Source organism: Meles meles, chromosome 17 (assembly GCF_922984935.1).
Source record: "Meles meles chromosome 17, mMelMel3.1 paternal haplotype, whole genome shotgun sequence".
Lineage (NCBI taxonomy): Eukaryota > Metazoa > Chordata > Mammalia > Carnivora > Mustelidae > Meles > Meles meles.
The window spans coordinates 6,583,247-6,605,853 of record NC_060082.1 but is presented as its reverse complement, the minus strand read 5'-3'; the positions used below and the strand labels follow the sequence as shown (position 1 = coordinate 6,605,853).

Below are 22,607 nucleotides of genomic sequence, written 5' to 3'. Positions count from 1 at the left end.
CCACCCACCCCTCGCCCTTCCCCATCCCAGCCCTCCCTCTCCTGCCACATTCCACAAATCCAGAGGCTTCACGCTGGGCTCCTGCTTACACGCAGCAGCCTGGAGAAGCCAGACCTTCCACAGTGCCGAACACTCTGGAAGATTCTACCACTCAGAGAGGCTGCACCCAGAGGAGGGTCTGGGAAGCCGGCTCAGCCACACTGGATTCCCAACACCTCCTTCAGTCTGGGGCTCTCACCTTCCTGCTTCTTCCGTGTGTATCTGGACCTATTCCACCCGACGGCTAACTAGAAAAGACAGCGAAATAAACAGAACCACCCCTCTTCAACTAAATACACCGTTAGCAAAAACAACACGATTCTGCTGTCGTCCAAACGCCCTGAAGATTCACACTCTCTTCTCTCCGGTCACTTCTCACACGCCCACACACACGTACTCACCTTCCCTCACACGGGTACACAAGCCTATCTGTACACACGTGCGCACACACATCCGTCCACACCCCATCCTCTTTCTGCCAATACCCTGGTGCGCCCAGGAAGGCCACCATAAAGCTACGTGTATTTCCTTTCCTTTGGACTTTCTAGTGTAGAAGAAACCCAGCTATTTAAGAAGAGGGCTACGCTTTCATTTATATGAATTATAAAGCAAGGTTGGGGTCGAAGAACTCTGTGTTTGGGCAACCCCATCCTTACCACCACCGAATCCTCACAGAATACTACAGTCTGGGTCTGTTGCTCGTTGTCCAGGAGGAAGACTTACTTCCCCCCCACACAAGACCCTAGCAATGGCTCAGCTCTCTCTGGAGGCAGCTTTAAATCTGCTAACAGCCACTCGTGGCCTGACTGTCGCAAAGGGAGCATGGCCTCCCTGCCACGGCTGGCCCGGCATTCTCTAGACAAGGCCTGGATGGTCAAAGACGGGTTAAGGGGGGACAGGACTGTGGTCCCTGACCAAAGCGGCAGTGATTCTGAAGAGTGGAAAGAAACAGTCTCAGCCACCAGCTCGCGTTTGGTTTTTTCCTGCAGTAAACGCTGACCACTAACGCCCAGTGGAGGGGACGGGTTGAGAGGTAAGGCCGGGAGCTCGGGGCATTCTCCGAGGGGAGGATGCTGTACACGCCTTGGCTGACATGGACCCTGAGGCAAGAGACGGAAGGGAGAAGGAGGCACCTTCCCAGTCTCCATGCAGAGGAGCTGGGCTTGCAGGCAGGATGGGGTGGGGGGAGGGGGTCCCACACTGAGGAATCGGACCAACATCATCTGGGGCCCCAAAGGGGCTGCCCTCCCCCAGGGCTTGCACCGCAAGGGCCTGAACGATGTTCAACTCCCAGTCTCCCTCGGAAGTAACACCTCACATCCAGCTAACGTCCAGGTTCAAGTCATCCCAGAGCTTACCCGACATGACACATCCCAATTCACGATCGCGCTGAGAGCTCCACCCCGTCCCTTACCACCGGGGCATTCAACCTCTGCCATCTCCACAACGGCCTAGAGAAGGAATTCCTTCCAGAAGGTCAGGGGAGGGTCAGGCAACTGGTAACATCCTGGATATCCAGACACACAGGACCTGAGCCGGCACCTGATGGCTTCCCTCTGCTGTGGGATCGGGAGATGGGGCGGAAGGGGGCTCCCCAGGCCACTCGGGATGGGACAGAGTGGAGGAGCCTGATGAAACAGCCCGCACATGGCAGGTCCTTGGGCAGCCTGGCAGTCTGTACGAGGGATCCTCTCCTGAAGCCACCGGCTCTGGAAGGCCCTGTCCTCCCCTCCCAAGTCACAAGTGGGAGAGAGGAGCCCACTCGCCTCTGGGAGTCCCAGTTCTCCCCCATCGGACCCTCCAAAGCAGAGTCGTAATTCTTTCCTGAAACCACAGGCTCTGTGGGGCCCCCGGCTGGAGCCAAAGTCGCTCGTCCTCCCGGCGCTCACCGCCCTCCGCCGCGCGGGCATCCTCGGCAGTGCGCCCGGCCCTGCACCCCTCCGGCCCTGCACCCGGCCTGGCCCCGCGCCCCGGCCCGCCCTACACGGCGATCTCATCGTCCAGGCTGTCGCCCAGCTCCTGCCTCTGCAGGACGTTGAGCAGGCGCGGCAGCTCCTCCTGGGACCACGAGTCGCGCTCCTCGCTCTCGTCCGTGTTGGACTCATACTCCGAGGCGATGCCCGACTCGCGGAACTTGAGGAGCTCCAGGCCCCCCAGCAGCGGGCCCGCAGGCGGCGGCAAGAAGCGGAAGCACTCCAGCTTCACCAGGCAGTCACGCCTACCTAGGGGGCTGCCGGCGGGGTGGGCCAGCTCGGCCAGGCCCGCGCCCGGGGGCGGTGAGGGCAGGTCCTCCGGCTGCGGGGTGGTGGGGTCGCAGAGCACCGGCAGACCTCCAGAGCGGAAGGTGATCTCCAACAAGCTGTCCTGGGAGCCCACTGGAGGGGGGAAAGAGCACAGCAGCCCCGGTTAGCAAGGCGGCCGGGGGTGGGGGAGAGTGTGGGGGGGACACGAGCTGGGTACAGAGAGGGCCAGAGCAGGGTCTCTGTAAACAGAGACGGAAGCCCAGAGAGGCTTCCAGCGGGGAAATGCAGGGACTGTTCCCAATCTGTACTTTCGTGCCGCTTAAAGCAAGAGTCCCGGCCCTGCCCAGACCTACTGATCATGACCTCGATGGGCTGGACTTGGGAATATTCATTTTTTAAAAAGCTATAGGGGATAGGCTGAGGAACTACTGGTCTCACAGGAGACACATTTGTTTTGCCGTCAGACTCGGGTTTGAATCTTGGCCCCACACCTTGCTGGTTCTGGAACCTTGAGCAGCCTTCACCTGTTTGAGACTCTCTCATGTACAAAATGGGCATAACATCTACGACTCTAGGGGTTAGACGACATCCTGTCCGTGAAATTCTATCACAGCCTCTGGCACGGTAGGTGGCCAGTGGCTCTGGGACGAGCACACACCAAGCCACGGGTCAGCATGAGGGAGGCCTAGCAATGTGCTGCCTTCTCGAACCTCCCAGGCCTCAGGCCGGGCACCAGGCAACCTCTGCCCAGAACCAGCCATGCTATCTGGCCAGTTCTTTTCTGCCTTATCCGCAGAGCGGACACCTGCTACCAGCATGTTGGATGTTAGAGCTGTAAACTCTACAGCGCGGGGGAGGGTAAGCTCGCGTACAGTGTGAAGTCTCCCACGGAGCCCCCAGGCAGCATGAAACCCGACAGGTGCTCAGTCTGTTTCCACTGGAAAAGCCCCCGAAGAAAGAAACAGACTGCCTTATTAGGACGTGGTGTGTCTGAGCCCCTTTCGAGAGGAGCCTGGATGAACATGGGGCAGGGACTCCCAGGGACGTTCAAGGTCAAGCCTGGGCTAGAAGGAGCCAAGCTCCTCTCCGACTCTGACTCTGCTATGTCGCTGTTCCATGAACTGGACGGGACAAACGGAGCCGCCTCTGTCTTCCGCTAGAATCCCAGGGCAGGGCAGGGGCCTAAGAAAACCCCGCCAAGAGCTTCGGGGAGAAGAAGAGGCGTTTCCCAGAACGTCCACGGAGGGAAGCAAGGCTGGGCGGGGCCCCCACTTACTGGCATTCTGTCCCGACAGCTTCAGCTCCAGCTCCTGCACCTGCTTGACCAGCAGAGAGATGTGCTGCAGCAGGTCCTTGTTCTGCAGCAGGAGCTGGTGCACGCGGGCCTGGGCCTCCAGCCGCGCGGCCGCTTCGGCAGCCAGCTGGTCCTTCAGCAGGTGAACCTGCAGAGGGGAGGCGGAGGGGGCGGAGGGGACGGGACGGAGAGGAGAGAGGGCCATGAATGCACCCAGGAGTCACCGGGGTTCCGCGGGGACCGGAGACACTGCCATGTTCAACTCAACACAAAGAAGCCCTTCCGGGGTGGAGTGAGGACCTGGGCTTGGAATTCAGAGAAGCAGCCCCAAGAAGCTGGGTCGCTGGCCCTGGGGGTCTCTCTGAATGTCCCCAGTGAGGGCCGTGGTGGGTCACTCACAGACCCCTCAGGGCCCAGCACCCAGAGCGAGAAGTAGGCACGAGCCGAGCCCCAGCCCCTGCCCCCCAGCCCTGCCAGGAGAGTGTCTCGATGGTGAACGTGTTTCTGCCATGTGGAGGGAGGGAACAACTTCTCGTTTTTTTTAAAAGAGAAAAGCAGAAATGGATATGAGGGCCCAGTAGCTAAGAAGAGAGTCACAGCAACCCCGAAGTGGCCTTTCCTCTCCCCTTCCTCGGGCCACATGTAATGGGAAGCAGGAAACCCCACAGACGCCCTGCCCTAGTGCGGGGGTCATAGTAAAGTCTGCGCTGTCGCCTGCGGGGGGCCACTTTCTTTCCCTGACTGTCCGTCCGTCTTCACTTCCAGGTGCTTCACACCTGCCAGCGGTCAAACGTCTGCTGACTGGTTCACAGGAGGGCCTCCTCCCGTGAACCTGGAAAGGTGGAAACCAACGGTTCACAGAAGAGGGGGACCCTGTGGGAGGAAGGGGACCTCCATCCACTCTCCTCTCACAGGGGAGCAGCTGGCAATGGCACACCCAGGCTGCTCGGGGCCCGGGGTGGCGGGCTGTTCTCGGTGCGCACCAAGGTATAGCGAGAAAACACAGCGGGCGATGGGGGGTGATTGTGTCAGGAGCCTGGCTTGAAGAAACTGAGTCACAAGGCAACAGCCCTGTTCACGCACAGGAGATTCCTGCACTAAGTGGTAGATAAAGGGGTCTCTGTGGAGGGTTTTGGAAGGTCCCTGAAGAAAGGGAGCTAATGAATTTGGCTCAGACCAAGGCACTTACGGGTAAGAGGCTTCCTGGACTAAAACTACGGTGCGGACAAAGTCAGAGGCCGGCTGACTGGGGTGGGGCGGGTCAGGCAGGAGAGGGGCGGGAAGGGTTAGCCGACTCTGGTTCAGACAACACATGCTCTGGATTTCCGAAGAGCCGTTGGCTCCAACGAGATGCATTTTCTCGGGGAGGAACAGGCTGTATCCACCCCGTAGTCTGGCCAAGGGACCTGCCCAGCCCAGCGCCCATGCCTTCCAGCCCCCGGCACTTGGAGAACCACCCTGCCAAGGCAGCGGCTTCCCTCCTGGCAGATTGGAGGACCCGACCTTGCAGTTGCCTCTGCTTCTTGTGGGAGCAGCTAATGAGATTAGTGGCCACTTTCCATTAGCGGTTCCTAAGGCCGGGCCTGTCTCGCTCCCGGGGAGGATGCCTAAGGAATGTGAAGTGAGTCTGTCCTCCGTAAGGTGAGGCTAAGGACACAACTGACGTTTCAGTTTAGAAATCAGCCTCCTTTGCTGCCCCGTGTCAACTAGGGAAAGATCTAGAGAGCGATGAGAAGAGGGAAAGAAGCAACAGTAACACTTTAATCTGGGTATCAAGTGGTGGGCGGCTGTTAAGCCTTTATCTTCTTTGGAAACTGAGGCATGGAGATATTTCAACTGAACTCACCCCCCCCCCCCACCGGCATTTTCCTGGTTCTGAGAAACAGGACAGTTGCTGTGGGAAGCTCCTGGAAGGGCCCCCTGAGGAAGGGCCAGCCTTCACCTTCCATCTTTGAGTACTGTGACTGATTCCAATCAAGACTATCATTGAAAGGGATCTAGTGAGCAGGCGGAGTTGTTCATTCCATTTTCTAGTTTCTTTGGAATGAAACAGAAACATTAGGCAGAAATTTGGAACACAATTTTTCAATGCACATAAGCAGAAAAAGCACAGAATTCCGTCTCCTGCTAACCGGCACCTACGGGAGGGGGGCTCCCGGTGCGTACACCATGGACTCGGGGCCTTGCTCCTTGCACGTGGATGTCCCAACAGACAGGCCAGTTAGTTGAGAGCACTAGACCAGTAGCTGGAATGTTCCAGACCGCTGGTGACGCTCTCTGCCATGGAAGGTCATTCCCTTCTGCCTGGACCTCACTTTCTCCGACTCTCAATGGAGGGGCCTGCCTAGAGGCTCAGGCGACACAGGATTCCAGCACCAGGGCCACTCGTCAAAGGCTCAGGGAAGAAAATCTCTAGATCCCCTTGTGACACCAGAGAATTAGGACTGGGGACCCGAGAGGAGTCCCCTCCTGCAGAAGCCGGGGTGGGCGGGGGCGGGGGAGAATATGGGGAGCTTCGTTCGCAGGTGCTAAAGCTCCCCAGGGCAGGGCGCCGTCCATACAGAAAAGCCGGCCCTTGAGTCCAAGGTTTCCGTCTGGCACTAAGAGCCATGAGAAAATGCCCCTGGTCGGCGTGCTCCTGGTGCAGATTCGGTCAGAATTTCAGCTTCGCGAGTGCAGAGTTAGAACATTTCAGGTGTTTTCCAACCCCAGGAGTGCAGAAGCACACGCTGCTGCCTACAGCCAGCGCCAACGAGCCTGCTGGCTTCTGCGGCCGCCCACGGTAGGAGCAGGCATGAGGCTCAAGCAGCTCTCCGTGCCCCTGGGAATCCCAGCGGGGCCAGGCAGAGACAGAATGGCCTGGGCTGCTTTTAAACTGGAGACCATGTGATTGTCCCCGGGTTTTGCCCACATGGGTCTGGCCTTGGAAGTGCTGAAATGAGGCAGCGCTATTTTTATCTTTGGCTGGGGCCACCTGCTCCGGCTCTGTGGGCTCCCTTCTTCAATCCTGAGACAAGCGCAGATACCAGGCCCTCCTGTCCTGCCAGATAGGACCGTGATTTGTGTCCGGCATGCTGTTCTTTCAAAGAATGAAACACCTTTTGCAAAAAAGTAGGCCGCACTCATTTCAGAAAAGATATGAGTTCGCTTCTGCTTTCCAGGGCTACAGGGGTCTTGGGCAAGGCCTATTCCGCTCACCGACGAGGTCAGCGGGAAGGTCATGGCTGGAGTGGGGGGGGGGTGCTCAGCCCTGCACCCTCCGGCTCTGACGACCACCCTCAGCCCACCCGGTGACACCAGACCGCCGCCCGCTCGCTCTCCAGCCTACTTGCCTGGACTCCAGCTCCTCCGCGAGAAGTGGGGGCAGGGCCAGGCTGAAGTTAGGGAGCAGGCACATGGAAATGGCGTGGAGAGAACCAGAGCAATTCCCCCCCCCACCCCCCACCAGACACACAAGCAGAGGCAGGCAGTGCTGTCTCAGCATGCACAAGGCACGGCCCCAGGGTGCTGGTGACCAGGAGAAGCCACGGGGACAAGAGCGAAGTCTAGGGCCTGGAGGTGGGGTGCGGGAGTGTGTTCAGCGCTGTTTGTCTAACGAACCAGAGCGCACGCGATCGCAAAGCATAAGGAACCCATCACGGGCTTCAGAATAAGCGCGAGTAGCAGCAGGTAGGGGAGGAGTTTCTAAATAGCAGCGGTGCACGCACAGGCCGAGCCCGCAGCTGGCACTCTGGGAAGGAATCCGGCCCCCTTCACCCCTGCCGGTCAGCCGCAGTGCCCAGACCAGTTCTGGACCTTGACGGGCCCGGCGCAAGGCCATGCAGGTGCCGGCTATGCCCCAGCTCTGGTTCAAGGCTTGTCTGTACGGTCATTCGCACCCTTGAACTTCTGGCCCAACTCGAAACAGGAAGCCAGGGCAGCCAGGCAAGCCTCATGCTGGATCGAGAAAGCAGTCAAGGGGGCTTGGGTATTCACTGTTTACATGCTGGAATCTGAGCTAGAAATGTTTGAGTGGCCGGACAGCACCATCTCCTCCATACCGGTAAGGCAGGGCAGGCTCCTCTAGACCAGCTCTGAACCAATTTAGGGAGAGGCTGGGAGAGATCTCAAGGTCTTAGACCAAATCAGAACACCTTGAAGGAGAGAGATCTAAGCCCAGTCCTAGGATAAGAGCAAACGGTAATAGCCTAGGACAGTAAATGGGTGTGCGTGTGTGTGTGTGTGTGTGTGTGTGTGTGTGTGTGCATAAATAATGCAAGAAGGGACCCCAAGAGTGCACCTGTTTGCAAAATACTCTGTATCCTTAGCTCTACCCAGGAGGACTTGGATGCTCCCAGAGGAAAGGAAAATGCGTTCCTACCTGCAGTGCTGAGCTCATAGCACTGCCCACTGGAATTCTGGGACTACTGGCAGTTTCATGAAGACGACAGAAACCTTGCAGTCTGGTGGCAATAGAGTTTGACAAGACGATTAAAAGCTGACCTCATGCTGGACACTGAGATCAATCTCACCACACGGAGAAACCAAGTGTGCCGGAGCGGATCTATTTTAAATGCACAAAGGACGTCAAGAAGACCTATTAATCTACCTCTGTCTCCTCTATGACTGTTGTTACCCAGAGACACGAACGCGAACAGGAAGCCCTTGGATCCAGTGCTACAAAGAGAATGAGAGAAGGAGGAACGTAGAGAGAAACTCGTAACAGAAGAAAGGCTTAGGGCTGAGTGTGCCGGGGGACACAGGAGCCAGAAGCCTCAGATACGACCCCACCGCTGCTGCATTTCCAGGCAGCAGAGAAAGACGCCAACTGCGAGTCTGCCCAGAGCCTGCTCCTGCGGAGGCCAGAGAGTGGGAGAGGCGTGCGTTCAAGAACGATCTCTGACCTCGAGGTCCTGTCCAGCTAAAGATCCTGCAGGTCCCGGGCCCTACTCGTCCCCTCCCCAGCATGGACATGCTACGCTGGCCTTCAGTCATGTCTCTGCCTGAACCGAGTGTCAACGAGGGTACCACCAACTGCCACCCACAGACTGTGAGTCGGAGGCTGAGGGTTCCCAGCCCGTGGAAGATGCTGGAACGGAGAAGGGTTCATGAAGTGAACCACAAGCACCGAGACTCATTGTCTTTGAGGAGCGAGACCATCGAGACAGGGCAGCGCTGTCCCACTGAGACACAGGCCCCATTCGGTATCAGAGAACCCGTCTTAGGGTTTCATGCCAACAGCGGCAAAGCCATGATAAATTCCAGGTCTTGTGGCTTTGCAGACCGAACGCTTGCATAGTCGACCACGACAATCTTCTCGTCGTGTAGATTACAGACCTGCACACCGCTTCTCTTCAGTGTTTAGCAGTGACTTCAAATTCAAATGACTCTGATAATATCCATCATGAATATGCATCGAGCCCTTTCTTAGATAAATAATAATTACTTGGCAATTGATATGCCAAAAGAGAAAAGAATTATGGTTGGAGGATGGATTTGTATTCAAGGGGAAACTTTCAGGGATGAAGTGAGTCATGGAATGGCCCTGCGCTGGGGCACTCAGGCTTTGTGCTCCTGTCACCTGGCGCCCCAGGGAGGAGGGGACTCTCGGGACTGCCACATCACCATTAAGGAGATGAGAGAATTCTGTTACCTGACAAAGAGCAGTGATTTCCCCCTCACGTGTGAGAGGCCATTTACGGCAGTCCTTCCTTCCTCTTGCTGTTCTGGAAACACCTGCAAACGCTCCTAGCATTAGCACACCACGCCCTTTTGTTCCATGGTCAGAATTTAAAAGAGTTTTAAAGGCTCGCATCATTTCAGAGCCGTGCCCCACTGACTCTACACTCTCCAACCTGCAAAGGCTTCCGGTGAGCCTTGCGCCCCAGGGCCGTTCTGTGTGAGACTGTGTTAGAAGGTCTTCTCAGAACTAAGTCACAGCAGATCCGGCTCTGGGCAGGTTGCCGGCAACTTCTCAAGGTGCACATATGGGAAAGGACAGCTCTGTCTGGGCGATCGCTCCACCCAAGGGTCTCAAGAAGAGTGGGCAGGAGACTCAATGGGATCAATAAGTCCTCCCCGGAGGAGTCTGCTCCCTGCCGTTCCAGAACGCAGAAAACCTTAGAGGTCAGCCTAGTCCCACAGATCGAGGAGGCCAGTACATGGAGCTGCCTTCCTAGATCACCCCCCAACCCCCAGTCCTGGAGGCTTCACTATCCTCCTCTTCCTCCTCGCCGTCCTCCTCTACTCCCCCAGGTCCTGACCCGTCCCTCGGTCTCAGAATTTAGCCTATGAATGGTAGGCGTGATCCTGTCCTCGTTCCCTGATGGGCCACAGCGAAGATGAACCTCAGGATGCACGAGGCCCAAGGAAGACGGGGACGATAACACCTTCCGTGAAAAGCAAGCAGAAGGGATCACTGCCAGAGGCAGCAAGAGACACTGGCTGCCCCCTCCTCAAGAAGGCAGCAGCCGGACAAGCCTCTGGGGCTCAATCAGCACTTTCCTCCTAAGAGCGAAGCCAGTTCTCCTGTGGCTCAAATATCGCAGCGATAGTCATATGAGTTGGACCCGTTATAGCAAATGCCAAGGCCAGGACACTGTCACGTCCCGCCCGGAAGCAGCAGAGCGTTGATGGAGGGTGGGGACCTGTGGGGACAAGGCGGGGAGGATGCCAGGGTGGTCTTTGCACAAAGCTGTACTTTAAGCTCTTTCAAGACCAGTTGAACAAAGTCACACCTGTCCTGACTCCGGAGGCACCCCTGCCCGCCCCAAACACCAGGAAATGAGGCAGGAAGGGGCGCGGGGAATTGGGTGCACCCTGCTCCTTGGTGAGCTCAAGTCCTTACCCAACAATGTCCAGCCAAGCCAGCCAAGCCCAACTCAGAGCAGGGGATACCCGGGAAACCACAGCGTTTCCTTCCAGTTCGACTGCGCCCCCCCTCCCCCCTGCCCCCTTAAGCGATGACCCCACAGCGTGAGCAATCCCTTCTGGCTCCCTCGGTTTTAAACCTGCCCCTTGCCCCTCGCTAGGGAAGGCGCGTCAAGCCCATGAGAGTGGAGCCTGAGAGGTAGGGAGGAGGCGGAGGAGAACCTGGGCCACAGCCACTTGTGTCTGCTGCTGCTGCTGCTGGAGGAGCTGCTGGAGGAGCTGCAGCTGGTGGTGGGAGGACAGCGGCGTCCCTGGGCCCACGCCTGGCGGCTTCGCCGAGCAAGAGGGAAGGAGCATCCTGGGCGAGGCCGCCAGCATGGGCTCCGCGGGGTGGGGTGAAACCTGGAGGAGAAGACAAGACGGGCGTGAGCCGGGGCGGTGGCCGCGCTTTGCCACAGGGCACGGACGCGGCTGGAGCGAAATGCTGTGTCCCCAGTGGGGAACACTGTGGACACGTGGAAACGTGGACAGGGCCCTGGGCTGGGGCCATCGGGCAGGAAACCCCGCCTGGACCCTCCGTAACCGATCCAGCGTGACGGGGGCAGACGATGAGTATACTGGCTCAGTTGCCTGGACCTTGAGGGGCCGATCTCTAGGACCCTGGTTACCCACCACCCTGTCACCAGACCGGGAAGGGGGCTCCCTCATCCAGGGCTGCCCGCTGGGCCATGGGGCTGTGTGACGGGGGCCACTCCAGCTGGCCCTGCCTCGCAGGGAGAGCCACTGGTCTGGACAGACCCTCTCTGCAGGCTGGACGGGGCTTCTGTGCCGTCCCCCTCGGTCTCCCTCCTGGCAGGTGGGAAGTGTCGCTAAGACAGCTTATGTGGACCAAGCACAGGGAGTGACGACTTGTGTGTCTGCGAGCTCTGCTGCCCGTCCTTCTTCAGGCACGCGGGAGGGAGGCACCCACTGACAGACAGACAGCTCTTGCGGTGTGAGGCAGACCCACAATGCCAAGATAATGTCAGGCAGACGACTGGGGACTGTACTGCCCTCCAGACGAGAGACGGGCTTCTCCCAATGAGCCACCCACCGACCTGCACCAGAAAAGGTCGACCGACGCCCGACAAGAAGGGGAGGCGGCCGGGTCGCAGGGAGTCAAAGTGGAAGCCCACTTCTCAGCCTCCTCCTCCCGGCTTTTCCGTTGTGTCTTCAGGCTGGAATGTGCTCTCAAGTTCTTAGTATCGGTCTAGATTCTATTAAGAACTCCCTGGGAGCCCTGTCATCTCAGCCGGAAGACGGCAGGTTGGAGCTGATGATGCGTGGGTTCCTAACCCCCAAGGGGCCAAGAGCCAGCCTCAGCGGCACCTGTGCATGGGAGTGCCCCAGCGGTCGCTAGCTGCCCGCAGAGGGAGCCCGGACCCACTCAGCCCCGGCGGCGGAGCCTCGGAGATTGGTCATGGTGCATGAGGATTAGCTCTGCACAGGCACTGAGCGGGGACGAGGAGCCACGGAGGGCAGGACCTCCGCGGAGCACCATCAGGGAGCACTGCAGGGCCTCTGGAGGGTGACGCTCATCAGGCATAACCCTGCGGTGTCCTGACACACAGCGGGGCCGAGAGTCAGCACACTGGGCCCCTCTCAGAGGAGAGGGAAGCTGCTCTGGTGCCCCCCCCGGCCCCGCGCCCCTCACTCTGGAGCTGACCCCGCACGCGGGAGGACATGACTCTGACAGTGGCCAAGGCCGCTGTCTGTGCTGCTCCAGGAGGTCATGTGCACGCAGACTCTGTGATGGGTCGCCTCCCCCCTACCTTTGGGTCCGGGTGGGAGCCTCCTTCCTTCCCGACGGCGTCAAGGTCAGTCACACCTCGGCTGAATTCCAGGATGTCATTCCCCGGGAGCGGGACCTCCACTGCGTCAATGTCCGTCTCCTCCGCAGTGGCCGAGGAGGCCCTCTCGGCTCCAGGGAGCTGGCGGCCTGTGGGGTGACAGAGGGAAGGGCAGGGCGTCACCAAGAACACCGTCCTCCTCCCTTCCTAGCACCTCCCGTTCAGCTACCTCAGGCCCAGCACCCAGCCTCTGGCTTCCTGACCTCTCCCCCGGCCCTTCGTTCCCAGCCCAGCAAGATGTTCCCATTTAATCTTTCCAGAGGCCAGAAGCCAAATGATGTTTCCTTGAGGCTGGACATGACTGCTTTGCCAGGCTGGCATAAGGTTGATATGGTCGGCATGCGGGGGCTCGACAAGAGAGGGGAGTGACTGTCACCTTGACCTCCTCTAAGCTCAGGAGTGGAATCCACCCAGGGAAAGACTCCAGAGCCATGGGGAGCTCCTGGGCCATGCCCCTGGCGGGCTGTCAGACCAGGGGAAGGGGTCCCACTCCTGGGGCCCCAGGTCCAAGGGCAAAAATCAGAGGCTGAGTTAGAGGGACAAGGAGGGGATGTGGCAGAAGAATGAGGGTGAGGAGACCTGAGGCCCCTCGGAGATGGGAACAGCCCCCCCCACCCCTCTGAGCCGAGCCAGACTCTGACCTTGTGACCAAGCGCGGAAGTCAGGCAAGGGGCCTGCAGGGGGCAGCAGTGGGGGGGCAGAGGGGGCAGCCGGGTTTCAAGCCTTTTCCAGTCTGTCCACACTCCACTGTTCACCTCCCCACGGAAGAGAGCGGCTGCGCGCCGCATAGGTGTGAAAGTCCTGCTATTTCTTCTTTTCCTTTGGTCCCTGTTCCTAGTTCTTGATTCTATAAAAACCTGGCTGTTCCTGGGCAGTTCCTGGAAGCATTTTTCTTTCTCTACATTTGCAATTAGGCTCACTGCTACTGTACGCAAATAAGATTTCTTAAAAGAGTTCAGGGACCAAGCACCACGCGAAAAATGGAAGAGGTTAGCATCAGTAGGAAATATGGAGAGTCAGCTCCCTCCCGGAGCAGCCAGGCCTCGGTCATCAGAGGGCCTGCCTTGTCGAACAAAGAGGTTTGGTTTGGTTTTGTTTGTCTTTTTAATATTTATCTATGTAATCTCTATACCCGACATGGGGCTTGAACACCACCCCAAGATCAAAAGTTGGTTCTCTACCAAGCGAGCCGGCCAGGTGCCCCTAGAACAAACCGTTCTAGCAGGTCTTCCTCCGCAAATCCATGTGAGTCATCTGGGGAAGCAACGCCAGTGGGGTGCTTGCTTTCCCTCCCGGCTGCTCTGGGACCTGGGACACAGCCCCGGACCATGGCCTGGCAGAGCAGCTCTGCTCCCCTGTGAGCCAGCGGGCAGGAACCCAGAGCAGGCTGAGTCCCTCCACACCCCTGCGCCCAGAAGTGACCTTCCTGACGGTCAGGAGGGCTAGCCTGTGAGACAGAGGGCTGACGGAGAACTCGTGGTTATTTCTCAGCAGGTGGATGGACTCGGTTCTCCGTGCCAGTGTGGAGATGAACAGGGTGAAAGGCCTGCGTCTTGAGCAGAAATGATTTCCCCCTGGTCCCCAGGAGAGGCTCAGTCCCGCGGCACTGCGCATCCATCTGTCGGCACACTTAGCACCTGGGATCAGGCGTGCCTGGCCTTCTAGTTCACCTTTCAACACCCCTCAGTCTTGAGGCCAGGGCTGGGTCTCATTCATGTTTCTCAGGGATCTGGCATGGGGAAGGTATTCAGTAAACACTAACAAAGGAACCAGGGAAAGTATTCAGTAAACACTAACAAAGGAACCAGTGTCATGACAGGATAAGAAAACAGGGGAGTGGGCTACAGAAGAAGGCTGCCTCTTCCCAGCCCCCACCAGCTCCCCATTCCTGGAATCCCCAATACCAAGGGCGCAAAGGGTGTGGAAATGCCCAGCCAGAAGCCTGGAGAGATTAGGAACTCTCCTGGGTTTTCGCTCTGCTTCTGAGGGACTCACAGACTTCTCAGTCATTCTGTTTGTACTAGTGGGGTTCCCACACCAAGGCTGAGGAAGGGGAGTCCCAAGCCACGGGACCTGCTGACTGAGGGACTTCCTGCCACCGCATGGGCTCTCTGATGATCACCTCTGAAGTCCTGAGCTTGGACGATGGCTGATGGGTGGAGGCCAGGATGGTGACAGACCTGTTAGAACCAGGAGGGTAAAGCTGGGGGTAGACAGAATGTTCTGGATGCCGTGCCTGTTAGCATGCCAGATAAGGCAAATCGAGAGGGTGGCCCCACAGCTAATAGTCTTCCTGGGGTCCTGACAGACAAGCAGCGGGGGATATCTCGTATTGGCAACTCTCCCAGCATCAGGAAGCTTAAAGGACAAGAAACGTTATGCAAAACCTTCCAGCAAAACTGGGACACTTACAAGACTGGGCACTCTGGATTCCCACAGGTAAGAGGGAGAAGTAAGACAGCACTTGGGGGGTGGGGAGGGGCGGGTAATGCTGCTTTCTGAACCCCTTCTTTAAACTACTTCTACTTGAGCCAATGCATTGTAACTGGGAAGCACAGAACATATGCTGATTTCACTTGCTTCAGTAAGTATGTGTAAAACCCCTCTATAGAGCAGAAAGGCACTGGGCATCAGAATAAGTGAGCAAAAAGCTGTATTTTCAAGGCTTCCCCAGCCTGATGGAGGAAACAGACAGACACCAAGGTGGCAGCAGGAGGCTGTGTCCCCTTGGAGCTCTCCTGGGTGCAAAGTCAGAGCCGGTGGGGGGGGGGGGTGCTAGAGAAACCTGTGCAGAGGCATCCCAGCGGGGGGCAAAGATACAGAGGTATTGACTGCCAACGGCTCTGTATGGGGGGACCCAACCAGGAAGAGTCGGGATTTTATCTGGAAGGACTGAAAGCAGGTGAGTAATACCGAAGGGTTTTCATCCTTTCAAATTTCATCCTAGAGATAATGTGGAGGGCAGATCTAGACGGGATAAGATAGAGCAACACCCCAGGGGAGACATAGGAGGGCTTATGTGAGGTCGCGGCTGGCGGTAGCACAGGAGAACAGATATAAAAGGTTTTCGGGGGGCAGAAATTACAGGACGGGGTGACAGACTAACTGTGGTGGGTGGAGAAAGAGGGCTGGGACTACGGAGAGATGGAGGAAGGGAGAAAGGGATATGGTAAAGCGAGTTTTGAAATTTCTGATTTAGGTGACCTGGTAGGGAGTGGTGCCCTTTAGGGCAATTTCCGGAGGAGCAGGACTGTGGGTAAGACGGAGTTTCAGACCTCCTGGAATCACAAGGTCTCTCTTCAAGAGCCAAGTGGAGATACCCATCAGCTGTTGGAGAGTTCAGGAAAAAGGTCTGGTCTGGAAATAAAAACCCATCGAACACATGGGAAGTCAGGAGAGAGCAGCAGGGACCGAGCCCAGGAGAAACGTAAAGGATGTTGGAAAGCAAGTAGCAGATAAAAAAAGAAAGGTTGTGCCCAGAAAGCCCAGAAAGGCTGGTTTGGTTTGCTAGCTAGGGGCCCTCGGTGACCTTGACCGATGGTCCAAGGAAGGGCTGGCAGGGAGCAGACACCGCATCGTGGGAGGCTGAAGGGCCAGCAGCCAGGATGGGGCGACAAGGACGAAGCTGTGTGAGTGCAGATCAGTCTGGCGAGAAGCTGAACGATGAGGGAAAGAGCTAAGGCAGGGGAGATGCGGGGGCAAGGCCGGCTGGCGTGGGTTTGTTTTGACGATGAGAACGGCTTGACCTTATCTCTCTGCAGTGGACAAGAGGTCAGCATTAGCAGAAGACTCAGGTGACCGCTTGGGAGAGACGGCACTGGTGACCTGGTGCTCGGGAGCAAGAAGGTGAAGGTTCGTCTAGGCCAGGGGGAGGACACTCGCCACCGGGCAGAAGCTGGACACGAGCAGCAGGACCGGCCGAGCCAGCTGGCCCCGGGGAGCGTAAGGGATGGGACCTGTGGAAAGCCGGTTTCCGGGGCACAGCCCGGCATCAGGGGCTCAACGGAGAGGCGTTGCTGGGTCAATGCAGAACTTGTTACATGTCAAAGATACGGTAATAAAATGGTTTCAAAAAAGAACAGCTTATCAGTTCAGTCGGGAATGCTAGAAATGGCCACTCTGGGGCCTCAAAACTGCCCTGGAAACATGCTTAAATTTAAACAGCATCACTACTTTCTGGGCACTCATTTAAGGGATTTACTCGTATAAATCATTTACCCTCAGAACTGCCCTCAGAGGCAGGCACTGATAGATAAACTGAGGCACAGAGCTGGGACGGCAGGTGCCAGGGCTCCAGGCCTGGGGCTCTGAAGCTCGGTGCTACCACCCTGATCCCCCCGCCACACCCCGCCACGGGCTGGTGGCTTCCACCGGCAGCCCCCGCGCCCCCCCGACCTCCCTTCAATGCGTCCCGGACACACTCCCAGGTGATCTGGTGTATCCGTCACGGGTTCGTACCGCAGCCCCAACTTTGAAGGCCAGCTCCTCGCCACTGGGGACCCGTCCTGCTGTTCACAGTTTATCCCCAGAATTGAGCCTGGCCCCTCGGGGCGGGGTGGGGGTTGGGCGGGTGGGGACGGGATAAACGCCTGTTGAATGAAGGAGGATGCTAAAACCAAGGAGAAACAGAGGGTCGGGCTGTGGTCCCGGGGCTGCAGGAGCCGGGGAGGCAGGGGAGACACCGGACCGGCCCGAGCCGCAGATGCCACAGGCCCCGCGGTGAACATCGCCCCGCCCGCTGCTCACTGTCTCGATGGTAAGAGCTTTCTTTTCAAGAAGCTCTATTCTTCCCAAGGATCCCAAGCCCTTCCCCTCATGGGATGACTGCCGGGGGAGAAGGGTGCCTCCAAGGGAACGGGATCTCTCCCAGGAAACCCTCTCCAGGAGCCAAAGAAACCACACAAGGCAGAGCAAGGCAGGCGGAACGGGAGCCGAGGCCCCACCTGGCTCTAAGCCCCAGGGACGGGCCCAAGGCAGCCGCTGCCAGAAGATACAAAAGATAAATCTCCCCGAGGGTAGGGAACGGTGGAAAGAATGAGGAAGGAAAGAAAGGCAGGCACAGAGGGACGGGGCTGGCAGCACACGCAGAGAAGGTCAATGCCATCTTGAAAGCGTTGCTGAAACCCAGAAGGCAAGGGGTGGACGAGACATCAAAGGCAGCACAGCCCAGCGCCATCCAAGTCCCCGGAGTAAACAGGTCGGCCCTGCACAGTCACGGGCCTGTCGTCAGGTCACGTGGGGTGGCTCTGGCGGTGGCGGGAGTGGGGGGTGGGGTGGGGGGGAGGGGGAGATAAACCTGTGTTAAATGGGAAGCTCCCGAACATGGATGCAAGGTGCTCGTAACAAAACACACACACACACCAACCAACTGCTCTACCCTGGTGTTTCAGGGTGCCTCATTACAAGCAAAGACCCCACTGCAGTCAATAAATGCTTCTGGGGGAGGCATTATGGATGAAAAGATGTGCTCCTAGTGCTTTACAGCCCTTCAGCAAGCAGGAGGGGCGTCAAGAGCGTGGGACTATGGGGCAGGGCAGCTTTCCCCTGGAGGAAGGAAGGTCCCCCATTCCAGATCTGCGGCATCCCAAACACAGTGCTCTAAGTAGACATACCCTTTGTGGTAAATGCTGCAATCAGAGGGGACTCTAATTCGTCACTAAACTCAGACCTGCCCCAAGACCGTGGGACTCAAGAGACCCTCCTGCCTCCTTCCAGCACTGTGTAATGGGGGAGGTCACGCATTTCCGACTCAGAGCCACAGAACTCACTACTGTGTAACATGTCTTTCGGGTACCATACAGTTGGCCCTTGAGCAATATGGGAGTTAGGGGCACTGACCACCCCATGCGGTTGAAAATCCACATGTAACTTCTGACGCCCCCAAAACGTGACTAAGAGCCCGCCGTTGTTAATAACCGTATCCGTAATAGTCAACCAACACATATTTCGTAGGTTAGAGGTAACACACCATAATCTTAGAATAAGAAAGTTGGAGACAAGGAAACGTTATTAAGAATGATGGTGGCTGGGGCGGTTGGCAGGTGGGATCGCGGGAGGGGGGCCTCGGGGCAAGACCGGCGGGCTGAGCAGAGAGCTGGTGACAGTGACGGTGGCTGTGGCTGTGGGTTGACACCAACGTGGCTGTGCTCCTCCAGCCATAGTGGATGGTCGGCGCTGAAAGAACAGGCCCGCCAGCCATGCCGCCCCTCCCCTTACTACCTTCTCGGTGAGCGTTTTCTCAAGCAACATTAATATACATAAGACCTCAGCTACCTGGCTTCTCCTGCAACCCCTCTCCCCAAGATGTAACGTAAATGATGCCCTACATATAGAAACATCCGGTCTAGTACAGCTTCTTCCCAGTGTAAGAGGTCAAAGACCCGAGAGTACATCCTTAAGGAGGTGCAGCACAGATCGGATGTCTGTGTAACCTACTGGCGTCCCTGCAGAGCAGGGCATGTGACAGGGCCTCTCCCCTCCTCGTGTAAATGAGGATACAGCCCTTCAGAGTGATGGAAACTATATCAGGGAAATACACGTAAACATATTGATTTTAAGGAACTGACCGGTGGGACTGTGGAGACGTGACAAGTCCAAAATCTGTAGGGCGGGCTCAAGACCCAGGGAAGAGTTGCAGTCCAAGACCAAAGGCCATCTGCGGGCAGAATTCCCCCTTTTGCTCTATTAAGGCCTTCAACTGATTGGTTGAGGCCACCTACATCATGGAGGGTGTTCTGCTGTACTCAAAACCTCCTGATTTAAATGTTAGCCTCTGGGCACCTGGGCGGCTCAGCCGGTTGGGTATCTGGTGTTTACTATGGACCGAGTGTTTCACAAGTATCTGCTCACCTGTGGTCACAATAATCCTATGAGATGGACACGACTTTATTCCCGTTTTCTTCCAAAGAGGGAACTAGGGCCCAGAGAGGTTATTAACTTGCCCCAGATCACACAGCCGGGGCCTGGTGCTGCCAGAATGAAAACCAATTGTCTGCGAGCCCTTTGCGGTGTGAGCTTTTACTGTGTTTTTTTCTGACTTCCTGAGTTGATACTTCACTAATTTGATTTTCATGATTGGTTATCAACGTAAACATTAGAAACGTGTTGGATTTTCCTCTGCACACCATGTTATCTGTGTCCCCAGGTTCTGAATATAATAGCTTTCCATGGTGCCCCTCGTGCCGTCAGAAATTTGTATTGTTTTGTTAAAGCAGGAGATGAACAGGAGAATTCGTATTTTTATAACAGATGTGCAGGTTTCCTGACTTTCGCTGACACTCCAAAATGAGAGGTACTGGAAAAATGTCCACATCGAAGGTTTACAGCACTACAGAACTTAGAAAACAGGGAAAGAGCTATTAAGGTCACTATAAACTTTATCTTCTTTCTGATTTGTTTCACGAATGTGCTTTTGTACTGGAGTTTTCTTGGGGCTGGATTTGGTAGCAGCGGCTGCTTAAACGCTTCCTTGTTCAATAAACATCTTTAATTTTCCATTAGGAAAGCCACACACGCTTCCATAAAGAAGGTTTGGAATCCAGAGAGAAAAAGAAACACTAAAGTGTTTTTTGAAGTGGACTGATTGCCTGGGGCTTGGTGGAGGGAGGCGCGGCCCCATACTGGCTGTCCCCCAACCCGTCCACCCACGCTCACTGCAGCCGCCTGCCGGGTGCCTACCTGGGTCCCCCGAGCTGCTGCTGTTCCTCTCGCTCTCTGCATCCTCCTGGCCGTCTGCGTTCTGCTGCGTGTGCTGGAGGCTCAACTTATGGCAGACCTCGAAAGCCTGCCCGACCGTCCGCACGATTCGCATAGCCTGGCTCTGAGAAGGAGAAAGGAGAAGAAAAGAGCAAGTGAAGGGCGTGGGGACTCTTTGCAAGGACACAAGAAAGGCCAGGGATGGGAGAGGACGCGCCGGGGCCTCGCAGACAGAAACCCACAAAAGAGATGGAAAGTGATGTCCAAGCTGACCAAGAGGACTGCGAAGCCCGTTTTCTTCTTGAAATGGCCCAGAAAATAGACACTCACCAGGGTTCCGTAACAGTAAGTCAACTGGAAGGACAGACACCAAACACCCCCATTCTGGACTTAGCCCAATTCCTCCTCCCGGGTTTAACAAAAGTGGTCAAGATCCTTCCGACGCCTTCGCCAAGCATAATCACATGTTCAGTGGGTTTGCCACACGACGGGCAACTCAGCCGGCACTTCTTCCCTCCTGGGACCGGTGAGTTTGCGGCAGACCAGGGGTGGTGGGGAGACAGAGACGGAGCCAGCGAAGCCCAGAACCCAAGTGTCCGGGAACTGCACCAGCAACTCACCGACGGAGCCTTCCCAGTCTCCCTCTAAAGACACAGCTCGCTTGGGTCTGTTCTGTGGCTCTTTCTCTTTTCTGTTTTTCCTCCTTTCTTTCTTTATCAGGGCGGAGGTGGGGGGCTGAGGGGATGTTTAATTGCTTCTTTTAACAGCCCAAGGACAGAGCTTGACTCTAGCTCTCCTTAACTTGGAGGAGGAGGAGACGGGACAAGGGAGCCTCGTCCCCTACAGTCTCAAGAGACCCACGCAGGCTCCCAGGAAGAGCCCCCAGCTCGGTTCCCAGGGCCCGGCCTCCGGAGGGGACAGCTGACCAGCCACATTATCAGTTCGCTTTCACCTTCCTCCCAAGACTAAGTCTGGTGGAAGCTACAGGCTAGGTGAGCTCAGCTCACTGCTCCTTGTCCGTGGGGGTCCCCAAATGTCCCACCATCACAGCAGTTTATTTAACTGTGGCTGTCCCCCTACGCCCGTGTCTGAGATTCGTCACATTCTGTCTGTGATCCCAGGGACCCCAGGTCAGCTGTGCCTACCCGGCCAAGCTCCACAGTCACTCGAGCATCTGTTGCTACAAAATCTCAGGTTCTCCTGCGGAGGACAGGGGACCAATTCCACCACTCCTGGGAGCCACAGAGACGCTCCTTAACTGGCTTCGAGGATGATGTTAGAAGCTGGCAAGTCCTCACACACGTGTCCCTGAACCTAGAGGATTAGACGGGCCTGGGCCAGGACTCCCCACCTTCTCTTCGAAAGGGAGTGCTCGGAGTTCAATCCAGTGGGAACTGGCTCTCCCGAGGACCTGCATTTCTCCCGCATCCCAGCCGGACGACCGAGCACAGTCAGGACTGATCTCTGAGGAGCCCAGACTGTGGCCCACATCTCTGCCCCCTTCATCAGGGACAAACGTCCAGAACATACCCTCCCGCTGCAACCACTGACAAGCCCGGGGAGGCCGGAAGAAAGTGGGCTCAATCCCCCTTGTGCTTCGCGCTCACACGTTAGTTCGCTCACCATCAGCGGCTGGGGACCGTCGCCCCGTTTCCCCGAAGAGGCAGAAAATGCGGACTTTGGGTTCCCGGGTCCCACCGTCCCTGTGTCGCAAATGGCTCCCTGCCTCCTCTCCTCAGGCCCCTGCTCCTTCCGACCCGTCCTTCGTGACAGCTGTTCTGTGTGCGTTTCTGTGACGTCACCCGAAGGGCTGAATGGGCGCCGTCTACGACCTCCCCGCACCCAGGAGGGGTCCGTGAACGACTAACGTGCGTGACAGCGCCTCCCGCGGTGCCCGGCTCAGCCTCAGCGCTCATGAACGGGTCTGGGGCCGGGAGGCAGTTAAGACAGAACAGAAATAGGAAAGGCGGCACTGGCTCTCTCACAACAGAAAGAGATGTTAAGAGAGTTGCCTCTTACTACACAGGTGAGCACCAAAAGTAAGAGGCGAAACCACGCTTGGCCCACAGCGCGTGACAGAGGAGAAGCCACAGACTGGATAATCTTTGGTCTGCGCCTGCGTGACGGTTTCCGCACCAGGAGCCGTCGGATTCGAGTTCTAGATGTGCGTTCCCGGCGAAACGGCTTCCTTCGATTTGTGCTAATGGAGTCACATTTCCACTCACAGTGAAAGGACCCAGGGGCATGTTCCACGAAGAGCCCTCGAACTTGAACATGGAGTCAAGCTACCCGGTTGCCTGCTTTACAGGAGGAGAGAGACACGTAGGAGCACGGGGCTCCCTTCTCACCCCTCCGGGAGCTGCAAGACGCTGGATGGCTCCCAGTTCTCAGAAATGGCTGTGCGAGTTCTGGTGCCCACTGACCTCTCAGGCTCGCCTCCCCTCCCCAGTGGGAAGTCTACTGCTAGGTGATTCCCATTTAAGGACCCCACTAGGGGAAGTTCCTAGAAGGAGGCTCGGAGGGCCAACCTGTGCCAGGCAGGGCCTGTCCCTCCCTCCACAGGAGCCATCTGCTCTCTGCACAGCCATGCTGCTTCTT

At 57.1% G+C, this 22,607-nt stretch overlaps 1 protein-coding gene across 9 annotated transcripts in view; it reads right to left on the bottom strand.

The window, feature by feature from the left end:
- Window positions 1-22,607, bottom strand: part of LOC123927451 (nitric oxide synthase 1 adaptor protein) — a 276,952-nt gene that overhangs the window by 14,641 nt on the left and 239,704 nt on the right. For 6 of the 9 annotated variants that reach the window (XM_045982025.1, XM_045982026.1, XM_045982028.1 and 3 more), the window contains 6 exons: window positions 19,992-20,133; window positions 12,237-12,403; window positions 10,648-10,827; window positions 6,909-6,950; window positions 3,559-3,724; window positions 2,262-2,414 (listed from right to left, as the gene is read on the bottom strand). In XM_045982025.1, the coding sequence (XP_045837981.1) occupies window positions 2,262-2,414; window positions 3,559-3,724; window positions 6,909-6,950; window positions 10,648-10,827; window positions 12,237-12,403; window positions 19,992-20,133 (850 nt within the window). Of the gene's footprint in view, window positions 1-42; window positions 2,415-3,558; window positions 3,725-6,908; window positions 6,951-10,647; window positions 10,828-12,236; window positions 12,404-19,991; window positions 20,134-22,607 lie in introns of those variants that run through there. The other 3 variants (XM_045982035.1, XM_045982027.1, XM_045982033.1) reach the window with 3 other exon arrangements.